Genomic DNA, 18187 nt, shown 5'->3' on the forward strand with positions numbered 1-18187 from the left:
TGGCGCTTACTTGTGGATTGAATCAAAGGCGGCAAAGGAGGGTGCTTGGCAACAGCCACTCTCCACTTTGCTGGGCACTCGCAGACCCACCAATAGTAATAGTAATTTATTATTTGGACCCCGCCCATGTGGCTGGGTTTCCCCAGCCACTCTGGGCGGCTTCCAACAAAGATTAAAAATACATTAAAATGTCACACATTAAAAACTTCCCTGATGTCTTCTAAATGTCAGGTAGTTGTTTATCTCTTTGACATATGATGGGAGGGCGTTCCACAGGGCAGGAGCCACTACTGAGAAGGCCCTCTGCCTGGTTCCCTGTAGCTTAGCTTCTAGCAGTGAGGGAACCGCCAGAAGGCCCTCGGCATTGGACCTCAGCGTCAGGGCAGAATGATGGGGGTGGAGACGCTCCTTCAGGTATACAGGACTGAGGCCATTTAGGGATATTAAGGTCAGCACCAACACTTTGAATTGTGCTCGGAAATGTACTGGAAGCCAATGTAGGTCTTTCAGGACCGTTGTTATATGGTCTCGGCGGCCGCTCCCAGTCACCAGTCTAGCTGCCGCATTCTGGATTAGTTGTAGTTTCCGGGTCCCCTTCAAAGGTAGCCCCACGTAGAGCACATTGCATAGTCCAAGCGGGAGATAACTAGAGCATGCACCACTCTGGCGAGACAGTCCGCGGGCAGGTAGGGTCTCAGCCTGCGTACCAGATGGAGCTGGTAGACAGCTGCTCTGGACACAGAATTGACCTGTGCCTCCATGGACAGCTGTGAGTCCAAAATGACTCCCAGGCTGCGCACCTGGTCCTTCAGGGGCACAGTTACCCCATTCAGGACCAGGGAGTCCTCCTGACCAAGCCAAACTCCCCTTCCCTGGCTGAGAGGCTGGACAGACAGTCTGTTTTTAAGGCCAGTGACCCAAACTTTTAGAAGACATCTGAAGGCAGCCCTGTTTAGGGAAGCTTTTAATGTTTAATAGGTTATTGTATTTTAGTGTTTTGTTGGAAGCCGCCCAGAGTGGCTGGGGAAACCCAGCCAGATGGGCGGGGTATAAATAATAAATTATTATGATGATGATGATGTCCAGGATCCTGTTCTCACAGTGGCCAACCACCCTCTCCAGAGTGCACAAGAGCCCTCTCCCTTCCTTGCTCCCTGCAACTAGGATTCAGAAGCTTTGCTGCTTCCGACTGCAGATCCCAGAGCATTCCCATTGTGGCTGTTAGCCATTGAGAGCCCTGTAAAGTAACATCAAAACTGATAGAAAAACAGCATCGTTTTGGAACAACTATATCCCACTTCTTATCCAAAGACGTTCTCAAGAATATGAGATTGCGTGGGTTTTTATCTTGTGGGAGGGCAGTAAGCACACTCACTCCCCTGTTACAGAATCGCTCCCCCTATGACACCTACCATCGTCATTCTTATCATTAACATCAGCCCCATGAGAGAGCAGGATGGTGAGGCATTCTGTGAGCCCCTTGGAGGCCGCCAGGTGGAATCTGCAAGGAAGAGGGAAAAGCGGGATCTTGACAAGAAATATTTTCCGGATGTCTCGTAAAGTACCCCAGTGGGTAGCTCAGGCGGAAGAGCATGAGACTCTTGATTTCAGGGTTGTGGGTTTGAGCCCCACTCTGGGCAAAAGATTCCTATATGGCAGGGGGTTGGACAAGATCACCCTCGTGGTCCCTTCCAACTCTGCTGATCTAAAGGGCAGAGCTCAAATGACCATTTTTCGATATATGGGGTGGTTTTGTTTCTTCATGCAATCAGATCGCCGTTCAGTGCCGTCGGCATATGAAAATGTCTGGCTCATCTAAGGCTATGTAGAACATTTATTCTCATTAAGTGAGGAACTCACAGGTGGAGAATGCTTTTATTTTGTATGGATCTTTAATTTTTCTAAAGGGAATCTTTGTTATGAGTTACCGTATTTTTCGCTCTATAAGACGCACCAGACCACAAGACGCACCTAGTTTTTGGAGGAGGAAAACAAGAAAAAATATATTCTGAATCTCAGAAGCCAGAACAGCAAGAGAGATCAATGCGCAGTGAAAGCAGCGATCCCTCTTGCTGTTCTGGCTTCTGGGATAGCTGCGCAGCCTGCATTCACTCCATAAGACGCACACACATTTCCCCTTACTTTTTAGGAGGGAAAAAGTGAGTCTTATAGAGCAAAAAATACAGTAATACTTTATTATCCTTTTGGAGCTGTGGTACTTTTGCCCTTCTGGGCTGTGACGTTTTATGGTTTAAATCTTTGGTTCTTTTTCTTGTTGTATTTTTGTTACGTTTGGACTTTTGTTCATTAATAAATCAATAAAAAAGAAAAAGCAGGATCCTGAACCAGGCAGAGCCATTCTTGGTTCCCCTCTCACCCCCCCCCCCAAATACATCATCAGCTTTAGACAGTGAAATAAATCATCACCAGCAATGCAATCTGCTAAAACTTCTCCACCTCAGGCTCCTAATCACTTCAGTTTTCACCAAGCATCAATTTAGTCTGGCTAATCATACTATGATCAGGTGTCAACACTGAAAGCAGCTGTTTCCTTGGATCCAGAGGCATGTGCTTATTAGCCCACAGAAACAAATTTGCATGTGCTAAATATATAAGTACAATGCAACTTCAGGACGTAAATGTTGCAGGAGGCCAGCCACTTAATTTCCCCTCCAGGTCACCTCCTTCCACCTCTCCTCCTCCCCCCTCCCAATTAACCTCCGTCTCCAGGGCTCAGTGGTAGGTGGGAGTGCAGGGGAAGAATCACCAGGGCTGTATGCCCTGTGACATCACCAGGGGCTGCTCCTGGGTCTCCAGGTTTGGGCCCTGAAATCTCAGGGTCTGGGATGTTCCTCACCTAGCAACCCTACCCAAGAGACCACCTTGGCTTTGCAGAGCCTGCGAACAAGAGGGATTATGGGGCAGGGAAAACTTACGTACGCAGATTGCCCCAGGGCATTCAGTTTGGTGGCTTTGGCTGTCTTCTTGGAAGCAAGGACGGATACGCGCCCCACGTCGCCTTTCTCGACAGCGTCAAAAAGCTTCTGGTCATGCTTGTTCCAGCTCTCTACCTAGTTGTCATGTGATAAGGAAAGCGGCCATTTAGTGTCGGAGGCTTACCATGGGGCTGTTCTGTGCTAGAAGAGAGACCTGCTCCCCTGAAATGAGCAAGGGTGAAAGCAAGCACAGATGTTGGCCATTCTGGAGGACTGGAATCAAATCACAGAACTGTACGGACCCCAAGGATCATCTAGTCCAATCCACCGCGATGCAGGAACCACAGCTCATCAATTTATAACCCTTTACAAATGAAAAGCCATAGCACCGCATTATTAAAATATAAATACAGTGGTACCTCGGGTTAAGAACTTAATTCGTTCCAGTGGTCCGTTCTTAACCTGAAACGGTTCTTAACCTGTTCGCTAAGGGGGCCTCTTGCTGCCGCTGTGCTGCTGGCACGCGATTTCCATTCTTATCCTGGGGCAAAGTTCTTAACCTGGAGCAACCACTTCCTGGTTAGCGGAGTTTGTAACCCGAAGTGTCTGTAACCCAAGGTACCACTGTAAAAAGAGAATGCATTCTGTAGTGTGGGAGCAAGCTTGATTTATAAAGGTTAAAAAAATTAAAGTTTTGACAATTTTCTCAGAATTCAGTCCAGGGGGCAGGAGCGTCAGAGTAGAAAGCTTTTATAAGGCAAGTACCAAGCCCAGTCCTAGTTGGGAACTGGCTGCCACGGTCTAAACAGGTCTCAAACACCTTGGCTCCCAAACAAATCAGCTCCCAAACAATCAAAACCCGGAAGTGAGTGTTCTGGTTTTTGAACGATTTTTGGAAGCTGAACACCCGATGGGGCTTCCGCAGCTTCCAATTGGCTGCTGGACGTTTCTCCAGCCAATTGGAAGCCGCGCCTTGGTTTTCAAACGGTTCCGGGAGTCGAATGGACTCCCGGAACGCATTCTGTATGACTGTATAAGCCAACATTAGTCATACTCAAGAGTAGACACATTAAAATCACTGTCGTCCTGATTTCAAGAGGGCTGCTCTAAGAATGATAGGGAATCTGACCTCTTAATCCTGACTACCAGTTGTATAACACCTGCTTACCAACCTTCTCCCAAACAATGCTTGAAACTGTTGTTCAGTGGAGAGATAGGACCTGTGATTTCTCGACCATGTTCCCATCTCAACAGCATTACAATTCCCTGAAAATCGGGAATTATTCTTAAGCCAGTTAAACTTGAAGCAAATGTCTTAATCAAAACGTTTCCTCTGATGACAACTTGCACTTTAAGTTAATGAATGTTATCTGGGGAAATACAAAAACATTGAGGAAGAACTTTCTGACAGTAAGAGCCCTTGGAAGTTGGTAGTTTCTCCTTCACTGGAGGTTTTCTTTAAGAGAGGTTGGGTGATCTGGGATTATAGCTGTGATTCCTGCATTGCAGGGATCTAGTTTGGTGACCTTTGGGGATCCCTTCCAACTCTACAATTCTATGTTTAAGTAAAATGAATGGAAATGGCTACATTAAAGGCATAAGGTATACCATGCAGTGATAGATGATGATGATGATTATTATTGTCAGGAAGAATACCCTCCAAAAATTTCTAGTAATCAGCGAAGACAGGAGATCCCTTCTGATCTAGAGGAAGATCTAGGGAGAGCCATGGGCTCCACGTTGCTTAGCAACTGCCATTCAAGCCAGTAATAAAAGAGGAAAGAGCCTCAAAGCTGGAATGAGGAATGTGGAAAATGTTATTTTTATTTCATCACCTGGCTCCATCCCACACAGGACAGGTGGCCGACGGCCATTCTCCTTTCTCCCATGACAGCCATTCTTTTTGCAACATCACACACTGCCTCCAAGCGGGTTGGCAAATTTCCCAGAAAATATATACTGTAGTTAATTGCCCTGGAATAAGTTGCCTTGGGAAAGCGCAGGTCTTAAAAAAAAAAGGTGGCACGAAGCTGTACAGGAGGCAACAGGGATTCAGGCAGCAGTGCAAAGATAGCCTTTGTTGAGATGGATCTAGAGACCTAGGCATTCACAGGCAGCCTCTAGCTCATTTCTTTCCGAGGAAAACAGGGCTCCAGTCCGGCAAAACTTAAAAGTGGTTCAATGACACACGCACACACACACACACACACACACACACACACACACACACACACACCCCTAAAGGCAAGAAGAGAGGGAGATTCAGGATAGAGCCCCTTCCCATACTGCCAAAGATCACTGAATTGCAAAGTTGGCAGGGTCCCCCAAGGGCCATCTAGTCTAACCCCCTGCAACGCAGGAATCACAGCTAAAGAATCCCAGACAGAACACCATTCTCCAATGAAGGAGAATCCATATATATATAAAAGGCAAAGCCCTGCAGCTGCCCAGGCAGAAGTCAAGCCAAAGAAAAGAAATTAAGGCTTTCTTTTGGGGTTGCGGGGTGTCGTGCTTTTGGTTAAAAGGTTCACTTGTCCCTTCAGTCTGGGGATTTTTATTTTAAGTAGATCTGTTTCAGCAGCTCCATGAAGATGGGCAAAGAATGTGCTTGGAGACAATCCGGTTCTGAATGCCGTTGCTGACGGAGCAACACGCCCAGAGTTTGCGGAGGGCAACATTTCACAAGGGCCACACACCCCGCTGTTGCTTAAGTTCTAATTACGCTGGGAAAACACAGTCCTCGTACAAGATACATCTGGGACCTTTCAGTTCTCTCCATTCCCAGAAAGGCAAGGGGGAAGTCTGCTTTCGTTGGACAATTATGACTATTAATAGATTTGCTTTCTCTTTCTCTCTTTTTTGTAAAGTTTTACTTCCATTTTATAATGAATATAAAACAGGGAGAAGAGTTATAAGAACAGGTGAAAATTAAAAGAGGAAAAACAAAAGCATACAACAGGCACCTAGAATGATGAATTAGAATGAATAAAATAGCAAAGTAAAGAATACCAGGGCTATCTGATTTTGATCAAGTCTACTTCCAGATTTGTCAGGCTAGTGATGAGGCTTGCCTTGAAAATGATGGCTCTGTTGCATATATAATTAAAGAATGCCAAATCATATAAAAAGTGCTTAAAGGGCTCTAGTGCTTGTTAAAAGATTTCCCTCAATTTCTAAGTCATTTTCTCCACTATAGCTCCTATGCATTTGCTTTCAACCTGCCATTTCCTCCAGGGCAGTGGTGGCCAAACTTGGCCCTCCAGATGTTTTGGAACTACAATTCCCATCATCCCTGACCACTGGTTCTGTTAGCTAGGGATGATGGGAGTTGTAGTCCCAAAACATCTGGAGGGCCGAGTTTGGCCACCACTGCTCCAGGGGAATCAGGAGAGCATGCAGAGCTCCCCCTGCTCTTGTCTTCACAACAACCCTGTGAAGCTGAGAGGAAGCAGCTAGCCCAAAGTCACCTAGTAAAGTTTTGTGGCTGAGTGGGGGTTTGAACCCAAGTCTCCCAGTACTCTAACCATTGCACCACAACTGCTCTTGGTAAGCTGTAAGGTGCCTGAGAACCTATCCCAGCTGTTCTGCATCCCCACAGAAATACCCACCTGCTGTTTAAGGTATGGGAGCCTTGCAAGAACAAAGAAAATGCATTGGCGAGCATAAGGCACATACAGAGAAAGGCTAGGGTGATGTACCTACTGGAGAAGTGAAGGTTTTAGATTGGGGTTGCTTGTCATTTCAGGCAGCTGTGGGGCAGACAGAGAATCTGCACTGGCTTAAATTCTGCCTTCTCCCCAGCTCTCTTAAAGGCACAGGAGCCAGGTCCTCTTTCAAACCAGGCCACCGCTATTCAGGGTGAAATTATAAGATATTTTCCTCTAGATAAATGTTAGCATGTACCGACATTTCATAACTGCTCTTCCTATTCTTAAAAAAACAACGCACAATGGATATCGTAAATTCTAGGAACCATAAGCAGGAAATGCAATTTGGGCAACCAAAGGATTCCTGAGCATGTGTAGAGAGCTCTCCGTCGTGACCAAAAAACACAAGCAGTTGGTGCCCATTTGGGATCCAGGATAAAGATCTTCTGAGAGAAGACTTGGTGGTCTTCTTGAACCCCTCAGTCTCTGCTGTCTAAGTCATTGGACAGGTCCCTTGGTTTCAATAATAAAATTTTGGTAAGGTGTGCAGATGTCAAAAAGTGAAGGAATGTGCCTTCGCAGGGCTGATGATCACCCAATTTTATTTTGTCTCCCCATGCAAAGAACAAGATCGGCCCAGAGAGCTGACGTCAGAGCAGTAGATAAGCTGCCATGACCAGGCCTGTTTGTCAGGCCTCGAAGTCACTTTGCTCAGGGCCAATTTCATGCTAAACGCAAGTCGTCCCCAGGAGTGGATACACCCCAAAGGCAGGATGGAGCAAGACTGAGCAAAGCCTCATGTCAAGAAAGGAATTCATGCTGAGACTTCCAGTTGGTCATGCTTTGCTTTGAGCTGAGTGTGTGTGTCAGCCTTCCCATCATGGCCTCATCTGAGCTGGGACTTGTTATTGATTGATTGATTGATTGATTGCATTTATAAACTACCTTTTCTCCCTCCCTAAGGTGGCTTAGCTGGTTCTGCCCCTTCTCATTTATTCCCCAACAACAACCCTGCGAGGTGGGTTAGTCTGGGAGAAAGTGTCACTGGTTCAAAGTCATCGAGCGAGCTCCATGGCCAAGTGAGGATTTGAACCCTGGTCTCTCAGGTCCTAGTCTGACGCTCTAACCACAACACCACACTGGCACAAGGACTCAGATCAAGATCATGTGGAATGAAGGACAGTGCCTCTGAACATGTGCAGAGTGCCTTTCATGCACCACCTATCTCCAGCCTGCTCCTAGGAATCTGGGAAAACGACTTGCCGTCATATATCCCCAATGTTCTGCACAGACAAGAGCAATAGTTTGCCCTGAAAGATACCTCAGGCCTCTGTGAAGTAAGGTTGCCAACTGACCAGGAAGAACTACAAAAGCAGACATGCTTGCTCTTAAAGGTACAAGCACAACTTAATCAGGATAAACCACCCAGTAAAGGTTTTTTTTTTATTATTTGTCGCATGGAGACAGACACAATTACCTATTATTATAGTAATATCATCATCAGGCCAAGTGGCCCTTTAAGGAACAGGAATTGATTAAAACGTTGGCAACCTGAATGGAGCCTCTTTTTAAATGAACAAGAAAAGTGTGACACTGCTTTATTGGAAACAGCCACCCACACGTTGCACATTGTTATATTATTAAATGCATGGCCTGTTTATGCAGCCAGGAGTTATTGGCTCCACAAACCAAACGCCCCTGTCCTCTGCTGATATCCCTGGAAACAATAAAAGGAGACTGGCCAAGTAGTTTTTGAGAGAGGTTGCCACTGGTTTGTCCTGAAGGACACTGGTGCCTCAGCGGGAGAAACTGGTTTACACACGCAACTAGTGTCTAGAGCTGTGAGGTCAGGAGCATCCTAGACCCTAAATGGCAGGGCCCAGCCCAGCTCTTTTCCTTCCTCTGCACTCCCTTCCATCACTGAGCCTTGGAGATGGAGGTTAATTGGGAGAGGGGAGCTGAGGAGAGCAGACCCTTCCAGAGAGTCTTTGCTACAATTGGCAGCCGGGTCCTGCCAGGCTGAATCTTGCATGCTGCCTGCACAATCCCAGGCTCAGACAGACTTGCACCTTGATCCTTTCTCTTCCCATCTCTGCATGATTCCGTCATTATTCTAGACTTGAAAAGAGGGCAGAGGCTGGTGGCTTACCCAATCTGGACCTTCTAGATCAAACCTTTTTTGGGGGGGCAGGGGTGCCCCTTTGTTCCATAAACTCATCTCCAATGCCTACCACCCTACCCTATCAAAAGCATTATTTGCACGACCCACTAAGGAAGATAAAAAGGTAAAGGTAAAGGTACCCCTGCCTGTACGGGCCAGTCTTGACAGACTCTAGGGTTGTGCACTCATCTCACTCTATAGGCCGGGAGCCAGCGCTGTCCGCAGACACTTCCGGGTCACGTGGCCAGCGTGACAAGCTGCATCTGGCAAGCCAGCGCAGCACACAGAATGCCATTTACCTTCCCGTTGGTAAGCGGTCCCTATTTATCTACTTGCACCCGGGGGTGCTTTTGAACTGCTAGGTTGGCAGGCGCTGGGACCGAACGACGGGAGCGCACCCCGCCGCGGGGATTCGAACCGCCGACCATGCGATCGGCAAGTCCTAGACGCTGAGGTTTTACCCACAGCGCCACCCGCGTCCCTACTAAGGAAGATAGTAACACAATAAAATTCAAAATAGTAGCAGTTAGTTGTGCTTTTACTCAAAACCCAATTCAAACTATTGAGTTTAATTAAGTCAGTCAGTTAACTCCACAGTCTCCCACTGGTTCATCCAAAGGTTTACATAGTCCTCACTCGCCAATCGGCAAACGCTGCCCCACAGAAACTAGCCTCTGGGTTGGCGAAACTTATAGCTAGGGTGGCGGCAGCTTATGCCCCTGCTGCAAAAAGAGGTCAAGAGAAGCCGCCATTTGGCATAACATTCAAATGGGTAAATTTGTATGCATACCAATGCAGATATAGATAATGACTATATAAATATAAATATAGAGATAATTAAAAGAAATGCAATATCCCATAGTACCAGTGTGGGTTAGTGGATAGGGCGTTGGACTATGATCTGGGAGACCAAGGTTCAAATTCCTATTTGGCCATGAAGCTCACTGGGTGACCTTGGGCCAGTCACACACTCTCAGCCTAACCGACCTCACAGGGTTGTTGTGAGGATTACATGAGGAAGAAAAGAACTATGTACACCACCTTGAACTCCTTGAAGGAGAGATGGGTTATAAATGTAATAATAACTAAACAGTGGGAAAGGCTGTACTCAGTGATCTGTATGCTTGCCTACTCAGGCTGCTGTTCTCCAGGTGCTGCTAACAAGCACCACAACTACCTGCTCTTCTTGTCTAAGGTTCTTCAAGCCAGACTTGGCCTGGACAGACCTTCAAATGGAGGATTCATTGAAATGGAGGGCAAGTTGGACACATGGCCATTTTCCTTACGTCTTGTTGCTGAACCACATGTGCATGCGGGGTGGGTGTTTGTGCTATCATAGTCTCAAAGGAAACGCACTCTGCCCATGCTCAGGAGTACTCTTTGTTTTGCCACCTGCCTATTCCACACAAACTTTTATTTCCAAAATGAGAGCCACTTGCAAGCTATCGGAAACGGAGATTAATAACCGAGCAGCGCTCGGAACTCACCGCCACTTGATTGCTGGAACAGGAGAACATCTTCTTCATTGCTGCAGCAGCTGCTCCTGCTTTCTGCCGTGTCCAAACACGAGTGAGGTGAACCACATTCAAACCATGTCTGAGAAGAGGCCTGTGATCGGGAGGAGACGGGTCCGTCTGCTCAGCCCAGGCGCCCGGCCTGGATGGGAAAAGGAGGAACCAGCAGAGACATCCATGGAGCTGGAGCCCCAGAGAAGCTCCTGGCTGGCTGTTGGAGCCCAAAGAGGTGTCTGGCGGCGTCCAGGGAGCGTTTGCAAGCAAAGCCCTGTCGGCCCGCAGGCCTCACCGCACGAAACCTTGGTGCCCACCCCCAGCACACCTGTTTCACAGTCCCAGGTCTGGACTTGCCTGAGAGAGAGACGCTCTTTGCTAATCTCGCTTGTCTCCTGACTTTAAAAGGACGGAGGTTCCCGCCCCGCCCTCTCCCTCGAAATGATGGGTGATTTTTTTCTTCTTCTCACGTTCCGTCACCAAAGAGGCAAAAGCCGGAGCCCTTCAATGATAGCTTGTTTACCTGTGGGCAACTCGCAAATGATAGAAGCCACCCTTCCTCCAAGGAGCTCAGCTGCGTCAATGAGTTTCCCACCCAGCTCCTCTTCCGTCCGCACAACAACCCTGCAAAGGAGCCTGAGAGAATAGTGTGTGGCCTAAGGCCGCCAACGAGCCTTGCAGCTAAGCTGAAGTGTTTGAATTTGGGCCTTCTCCACCCTAGTCCAAAATCCTGCTCATTTTCACTGTGTGTTGATGTTCTCTACCTGTATTTACACTTCCACACTTCCTATCACTGTCTCAATTTTTCACTCGGTTTCTTAAAAGACAGGTGCCAGGCCTGTCAGGGAACCAGACCTTTAGATGAAAACTCAGCCTGCTAATCCCAAACATGTTCCATCTGCCCATGATCAGAGACACTATTTCTTTTGACTGGTACAATTCCTTCACATTATATTATTATTATTATTATTATTATTATTATTATTATTATTATTATTATTATTATTATATTAATTAAATGTGTACACCACCGTTCATCCGTAGATCTCAGGGCAGTTCACAGCGTAAAAATACAAGTTCAACATACATAATAAAACCAATAATGCCCCCTCCCACAGAGACAAATCCTAGCAGGAATAACGATTTCTGAAGCCAAATCCTGGAAAGTAGAATCTCCAAGTTTCTTTTCCTGAGCTGAGCACCTGAATGGCCAAACCTGTTGGATTTCTGCCTGCTATATTTCTATTACAGGATAAAGGTACCCCTGCCCGAAGGCCAGTCATGTCCAACTCTAGGGTTGTGCGCCCATCTCACTTAAGAGGCCGGGGGCCAGCGCTGTCCGGAGACACTTCACGTGGCCAGCATGACGAAGCTGCTCTGGCGAGCCAGCACCAGCGCAGCACACGGAAACGCCGTTTACCTTCCCGCTAGAAAGCGGTACCTATTTATCTACTTGCACTTTAGGGGTGCTTTCGAACTGCTAGGTGGGCAGGAGCTGGGACCGCAGACGGGAGCTCACCCCGCCGCGGGGATTCGAACCGCCGACCATGCGATCGGCAAGCCCTAGGCGCTGAGGATTTACCCACAGCGCCACCCGCGTCCCATTACAGGATAGTTTCCTGTAATAGAAATATAGCAGGCAGAAATCAAACAGGTCTGGCTACTGATTTCTGTGTTTGTTACATTAGTTAGTGGCTTCTCTCTCAGTGACCCAAAATGACTTACAGCAAAAGAACATATAATAAAAATATAAAAGCACAGCTATGTAGATAAATGGATCAGGACTTCCTGATCCCACCCTACTAAAAGAGGCCATGAAATTAAGGGCCAAAAATCTGCTTGAATATAAAAGTCTCAGCCTGAGTCCTAAAAACAGATAAAGGCAATGCCAAGTATGCCTTCCAGGAGAGAGCATTCCACAACTTGGGGGGAGGTCACCACTGATAAGACCCTGTGCTCGTGTTGCCACCCTGTGGTTCTCTCAAGGAAGGGGCACATGGAGATGATGATCTTAGGATCCAGGTTGGTTCGCATGCGGAGAGGTGGTCCTTGAGATCTTGAGCCACACAAGGCTTTATAGGTCAAAACCAGCACTTCAAACTGAGCCCAGAAACAAATGGTTAGCCTGTGCAGTTGTTCCAGGGCTGATGTTTATATGTTCAGACTGCCCTGCTCCAGTCAACAATCTGGCAACTGAATGCTGCTGGATTTTCTGAGCCGCCTTCAAAGGCAGCCACATATACAAAGCATCACAGCAGTCCAACTTAAAGCCCCCAAGCTACATGCCTGCTCCTCAGAGAGAGTGCAACACCCACCAAGAGCAGGCCATACCCTATACGTCCGGTCTAGGGAATGACCCACTAAAAGTGCCTCCGTCTTGGCTGAATGGTCTGGGCATAGCAATCCAAAACATCTGGTGGACACCAAACTGGCTAGCCTTGGAATAGCCAATAAGCATAAGGGGGACCAGTGATGACACACACACCCATTGGACAAACCAGTAAATAATGGGGTAAGTATTCAGGTCCATTGCCTCCACGAGGGCCTGGGGGAACCCTGAAGTTTCCAGACGTTATTAACACAATACTAAGGGGACAACAACTCCTTATCCCAGAACAATCCAATGAGGATGGAGCACACTCAGTAGCCACAGGCAGGGGGAATGCAAGGGAGAGGGAAGAGCGGAGTCCTCTGATTGGCTGGCTGAGACCTAGCACTCCGGCTAGGAGGAGGATATACTGCAACATTCTGTTGCAGGTTGTAATTGTATAAAGCAGGGGTTGTCAGCTTGGTCCCTACCGCCCACTAGGGGGCGTTTCAGGATTCTAGGTGGGCGGTAGGGGGTTCTACAGCACAAGCTGAATCCTCCTTCCATCAAGCACTAGTGGACGGTAAGGAAATTTCACCATCAAGAAAGATGCATTAGTGGGCGGTAGGTATAAAAAGGTTGACTACCCCTGGTCTAAAGCTTTGGCAAATTCTGTGCTGAGATCTCAAAAGCCAGCCAGTATGCATCTAAATATATGTGTTTATTTTGCCTTGTGGGGTGAGGCAATGAGCAATGCAAGCAGGGCCGTCTATACCTGGGGGTGCAAGGGGTGCAGGGCACCCGGGCGCCGAATTCTGGGGGATGCCAGGTGCCCGCCGCTTAAGCCGCCTAAGCTCTTAACTATCTACCTGTTATGAAAAACAAAATACATATATACCTAGATATTGCCGAAATGTATACCTACTGTTTCCCTAAAGGACTTTCGATTTTGTATGCTCATTTACCAAAGATGCCCCGCGCTGTGCCAGCGGCGGCGCTTGTCATTCATAATGGCGGCGCTAAATGAACAAATAAAAAACATTGGTAATTTTTCCTCCCTTCTTTTGTAAACAAGAGATAAGGTGCAAGTGTGGTGTCTGACATAAGCATAATAAAAATTAATTGGGGGCTAAACTAAATTTGGGGGCGCAGGGCGGATCTTTGCACCCCGGTGGCGCATATGCTAAAGTCTTCCCTGAAAGCAGGGCACTCTTTCTCCCCACTTAATGACAGACAACTTCATTCAGGCACCCCTTGGATGCTTGAATGTTATGAAAACGCTTCTCCAATGCATTTTTCAAGCATGCCTTGCTCATCACCATAGGGACTAGGAACTTGGTTTTCTTTACTTCTTCTTTTTTTTAAGCTATGGGGGCTTCTCTGGAAGTCTAACCACATGCTGCAGTTTCAGTTGTGGCATATGCACAGCCCGCCCTCCGAGACAAGCACAAAAGCACCATCTCCTCCTGGCTGGAATGCACTGGAGGCGTCTGTGGGAGATTATCTGTCTGGAGCATCACAGCCAGAGGCAATTCTTTCAGCAGAGCTAAATGTCGCAAAGAAAATGGTGAATCAGTTCGCTGCTAACACCCAACTTGGGTGGCTGGAGGAAGCATTTATAGGCTCCAAGATGGTGTACATTATTCTCTCCCTCCTCATTTAATCCCCACAACAACCCTGTGAGGTAGATTAGGCTGAGAGGCAGTGACTGAGCTCAAAGGCACCCAGTGAGCTTCTTGATAGCCAAGTGAGGATTTGAACCCTGGTCTTTCCTAGGTCCTAGTCCAATACTTTAACCACTACACCACATTTGACAGTGTCTTCAGTACAGCTCTCATCTCTTCCTTGTATGAAAGGCAACGAAAGCTTCGCCTGACACAATTCCACCTGCTCACAGCTAATGACCCAATGACAAGTCTCCTTGTTCCATTAGAATATGCTCTTAATAATAATAATAATAATAATAATAATAATAATAATAATAATATTTTATTTATACCCCGCCCTCCCCAGCCAAGACCGGGCTCAGGGGGGCTAACAACCAATAATAAAAACAAGTTGATTAAAATACAATTTAAAACTCCGTCTTACAGGCCCTGCAGAAAGAAATCAGATCCCGTAGGGTCCTGGTCTCATGAGACAGAGCATTCCACCAGGCCCCCAGAAGTGTCAAGTCTAAGTCAGCTTGTGAATATCTCACGTGTGAGGGAAACTGAGGCAACTGGCTATTCTGTGGTAGCCCAGAGGTACTCTGCAGAGACTCAGTTAGGCCCATTCTTCTCTCAGGCGATTTTCTTGCAAGCCCCCCCCAGCATCGAAGCACAGCTGAGGGATAATGCGCCCTTCTCCTTTCTCCCTGGGAAGCGGTCTCTCTGCAAAGCCCCTTCAATAAGAGCAGCAGAGGTTTCCCAGAATCCCTTGCTTCTGGTCCAGGGTCCTGCCAGCCATGTCAGGCCTGACTCAAAGTTCCCTTTGCGTCTGCTGCTGGTTTGCATCACAAAGAAAGCTTGGTGTGCCAGAGAAGATAAATAACCGAGCAAAGAGTTCAAACAACCCCACGTGAAGAGAGGCCAGGACTTTCTACTCCCCGCCCTCCTCCTCCTCCTCCTCCTCTAAGAGAAACCCTGCCCCACCCCATCTAAATGAGGGGCTGTCCACCATCACACAAGGCGTGGTTAGAACATTCTCAGCTCTGCCAATTAATCCTTTTTTCTCATTTCCCCAAGGTAGGAAGGGACAGACACCAGCCTGGACTCAGGGAGAGACAGGCATTGATGCCAATGAAGTCCCCTGTTTCTCAAAGGGGAAGACTGAAGGACCTGGGACCTCAACTGCCTGCTCTCTTCGTCTGCTGAGTCCGGGAGGTTCTGGAAGAATGGACTTTGGGTTCTTCAAGGCTACTTTGCAAGCTTCCCCGCTGCGCAAACCAACCTTCGCAGCCTAGGAGGATTCGACGGCCGGCTCCTTTCTGCTCTGGCTATGCAAACAAGCCATGGCAATCAGTCAGAGTTTTCGGCAGGTTTTGACGGATGACGTTTTCTCCAGCCGTGAGAGAAGCAGCACGTGCCACGCCTGACCGGCGCAAGGGTCCCAGCCGCCGCGGCAACGCAGGATTTCAGCCAAGCTCAAAGATGCAGGCAAGCGGACTCCGGGAGCCTGAGCGGAACAGCAGCCTCGCGGATCCCAGAATTGGGAACTGGTCGTTGACGGGAGGTTTTGACCTCGTGGGGGATGGCAGTGCCTTGACCTCATCGCCAGACATCTCGTTTGGCTTGCAAATGTTCATCGCTTTCATCTATTCGGTGGTCTGCTCAGTAGGACTTCTGGGGAATGGGCTTGTGATGTACTTGATCTGGACCTACAAGGGCAGGCCCACCCCGGTCATCAACATTTTCGTCTTTGGCTTAGCAGTGGCTGACTTCCAGCTCTCTTTGACGCTTCCCTTCTGGGCCACGGAGATTGCCTTGGACTACAAGTGGCCCTTTGGGCAGGCCATGTGCAAGGCTGTCCCCTCCCTCACCACCCTCAGCGTCCATGCCAACGTGTTCTTGCTGACCGCCATGAGTGTCACACGCTACTGGTCCGTGGCTTCGGCCCTCAAGGACGGCTCGAGGATGACCCCCCGTGTGGCTCAATGCATCACTGTGGCTCTCTGGGCCTTGGCTCTGGTGGCCACTGTGCCTGTACCAATCTACACGAAAGTGGTGGAATACGGCGGCATGAAACTCTGCTTCTACAAGTTCCCCACCACTCGTCTCTTGGGCGTCTACCACCTCCAGAAGGTAGTGTTCACCTTCGTGGTCCCACTGGTGGTCATCTTGACCTCTTACCTCCTCCTCCTGAAGCTCCTCAAGGCCCACCAAGTCCAAGGCAGCAATCCGAACCGACAGAACCAGGTTGCCACCACCGTCCAGTTGGTGGTCGGATGTTTCTTTGTCTGCTGGCTCCCCAAACAGGCGATCACTCTTTGGGGGGCTCTGGTCCAATTCGAAGTGGTGTCCAGGGGGGACGCCTTTTACTTCCTCCACAATTACATCTTCCCCCTGGCTACCTGCTTGGCTCACAGCAGCAGTTGCCTGAATCCTGTCCTTTACTGTTTGATGCGCCAGGAGTTCCGGGAAGCCACAAAGGAGATCTTCCAGAGGCTCTCTTCTGCGGCTTCTTCCTACCAGTACTTCTCCCGCAAGACTTGGGAGGACGGCATGTTGGTGGCTCTGCCCCGCAGCCCGTCTCGGAACCCCAGCAAGATCTCTCACAGTGAAGAGAAGGAAGACTCTACCCTCTCCACTATCTTGGAGCCGAGAGCCAAGGAGCCAAACGCAGTTACTGAAGTAGAGTTGATCCCCGGGGTAGAAATGCTCATGTGACCCTCTGCAAGTTGGAGGAAACACGTCAATTACTGAAGGACCCCGGGGCAAGGATTCCTGGATGCCGAGGAAAACCGGTTCGTGATCACTTTCTGACCTGACAGAAAAGTTTTGTTATCATAGAACTAGAGGGGGATTCTTTGAGCTGAGGGTCTCCAGAACTGACACCCCCCCCCTATCTGTGGCCGATGCTCAGCCTTGGCACCTGTGAAGCCATAACAGAGCTCCCTTGACCATATGCAGAGGGTGTTTCTTGCTACTACGCATCTGTGGTTAAAAGAAAGGACTTCTATGATAGTTAGGCAGGATTGAGCCCCTGCACCTGCCTGCTTAAAACTAATCATTAGAAATGGAGGTCAGAAAGATACCTTGAGACCCCCCCCCCCAGGGTCATCATCTATGGCCAGATTAGTTATGTCAAATTCCTCATTCTGTAGCATTTCATGCCAGAAATTGGCCAAAGAGATGGTTATGAGTTTGTGAGGGGAAGAAGTAAGCTGAATGTAAGAGATCCTTCTAACCCCTGTTAAAATATAAGCCAGGCTAGTTTCCTGTGATGAGTTGATAGCCTGGGTGATGGGCCATTTAGAGAAACAAAGGGTGTCTGTGTGAGACAGCAGCTTGGAAATTGTCAGGCCAAAGCCTGAGTTTAGAGTTAAGTTGCAGTGATGTGACCTAAAAGGAAAGCAGCAAGATGGAGTCAAAGAAATGTTTTGAGTGCAATGTTTGATTTCTGTATGAAGCCAAGGTTGCAGCTATGGGAGAAACAAGACCCTTTTCGGGTCTTGTGAACCCCTCCATCTAGGCTCAGGCTGTATATGTGTAAATAAACCATATATCCTAAAGACACCGCAGTCTCTTCTGTGCCTCATTTCCAACGGAAACACAAAACCTGGAACCCCTGGAATCTCTCACTGCTCAGAAACTGGGGTGACGGGCAACAATATTATAATGCTTCCCACCATGGATGTGGGGAATCTGTGATCAGAGGTCCTGACTTTTAAAATTGTTGTCATTTCAAGCCAGATGGGGCCTGAGGAGTGGCAGCTTGGAGTGGGCTGTTTAACCCTTTCCACTGCACCATTTCCCTGATCTAAATGGCACCTGACACTCCTGTGGAGCTGTGGAGAGAAAAACACAGGCCCAGTTGAGGTACCCAAACATTTCCCTGAATAGCAGCTTGGGCGGGCAGCATGTGTATGTGTGTGTGTGTGTGTGTGTGTGTGTGTGTGTGTGTGTGTCATTGACACTGGGGAAACA

At 48.2% G+C, this 18187-nt stretch overlaps 2 protein-coding genes across 4 annotated transcripts in view; one reads left to right on the plus strand and one right to left on the minus strand.

Moving 5' to 3' along the window:
- ANKRD35 (ankyrin repeat domain 35) overlaps positions 1-15117 on the minus strand; it is a 36885-nt gene extending 21768 nt beyond the window's left edge. The window contains exons 1-4 of one of the 3 annotated variants that reach the window (XM_028709923.2): positions 14761-15117; positions 10232-10400; positions 2941-3071; positions 1413-1501 (exon numbers count right to left, since the gene is read on the minus strand). In XM_028709923.2, coding sequence (XP_028565756.2) covers positions 1413-1501; positions 2941-3071; positions 10232-10270 — 259 coding nt within the window. In that variant the 5' untranslated portion in view covers positions 10271-10400; positions 14761-15117. Of the gene's footprint in view, positions 1-1412; positions 1502-2936; positions 3072-10231; positions 10542-14760 lie in introns of those variants that run through there. The other 2 variants (XM_077920020.1, XM_077920021.1) reach the window with 2 other exon arrangements.
- An 18-nt stretch (positions 15118-15135) lies between these two features.
- LOC114586453 (relaxin-3 receptor 2-like) lies at positions 15136-17776 on the plus strand. Its single transcript, XM_028709926.2, has one exon. It carries the CDS (start codon positions 15590-15592, stop codon positions 16925-16927), a length of 1338 nt encoding a protein of 445 aa, XP_028565759.2. The 5' UTR covers positions 15136-15589; the 3' UTR covers positions 16928-17776.
- The last annotated feature ends 411 nt before the right edge of the window (positions 17777-18187 follow it).

Source organism: Podarcis muralis, chromosome 16, assembly GCF_964188315.1.
Source record: "Podarcis muralis chromosome 16, rPodMur119.hap1.1, whole genome shotgun sequence".
Taxonomy (NCBI): Eukaryota; Metazoa; Chordata; class Lepidosauria; order Squamata; family Lacertidae; genus Podarcis; species Podarcis muralis.

What these genes read in the sequence shown, in the direction of transcription:
- LOC114586453 (XM_028709926.2), top strand. Translation starts at nt 15,590, where the DNA reads ATGACGTTTTCTCCAGCCGTGAGAGAAGCAGCACGTGCCACGCCTGAC.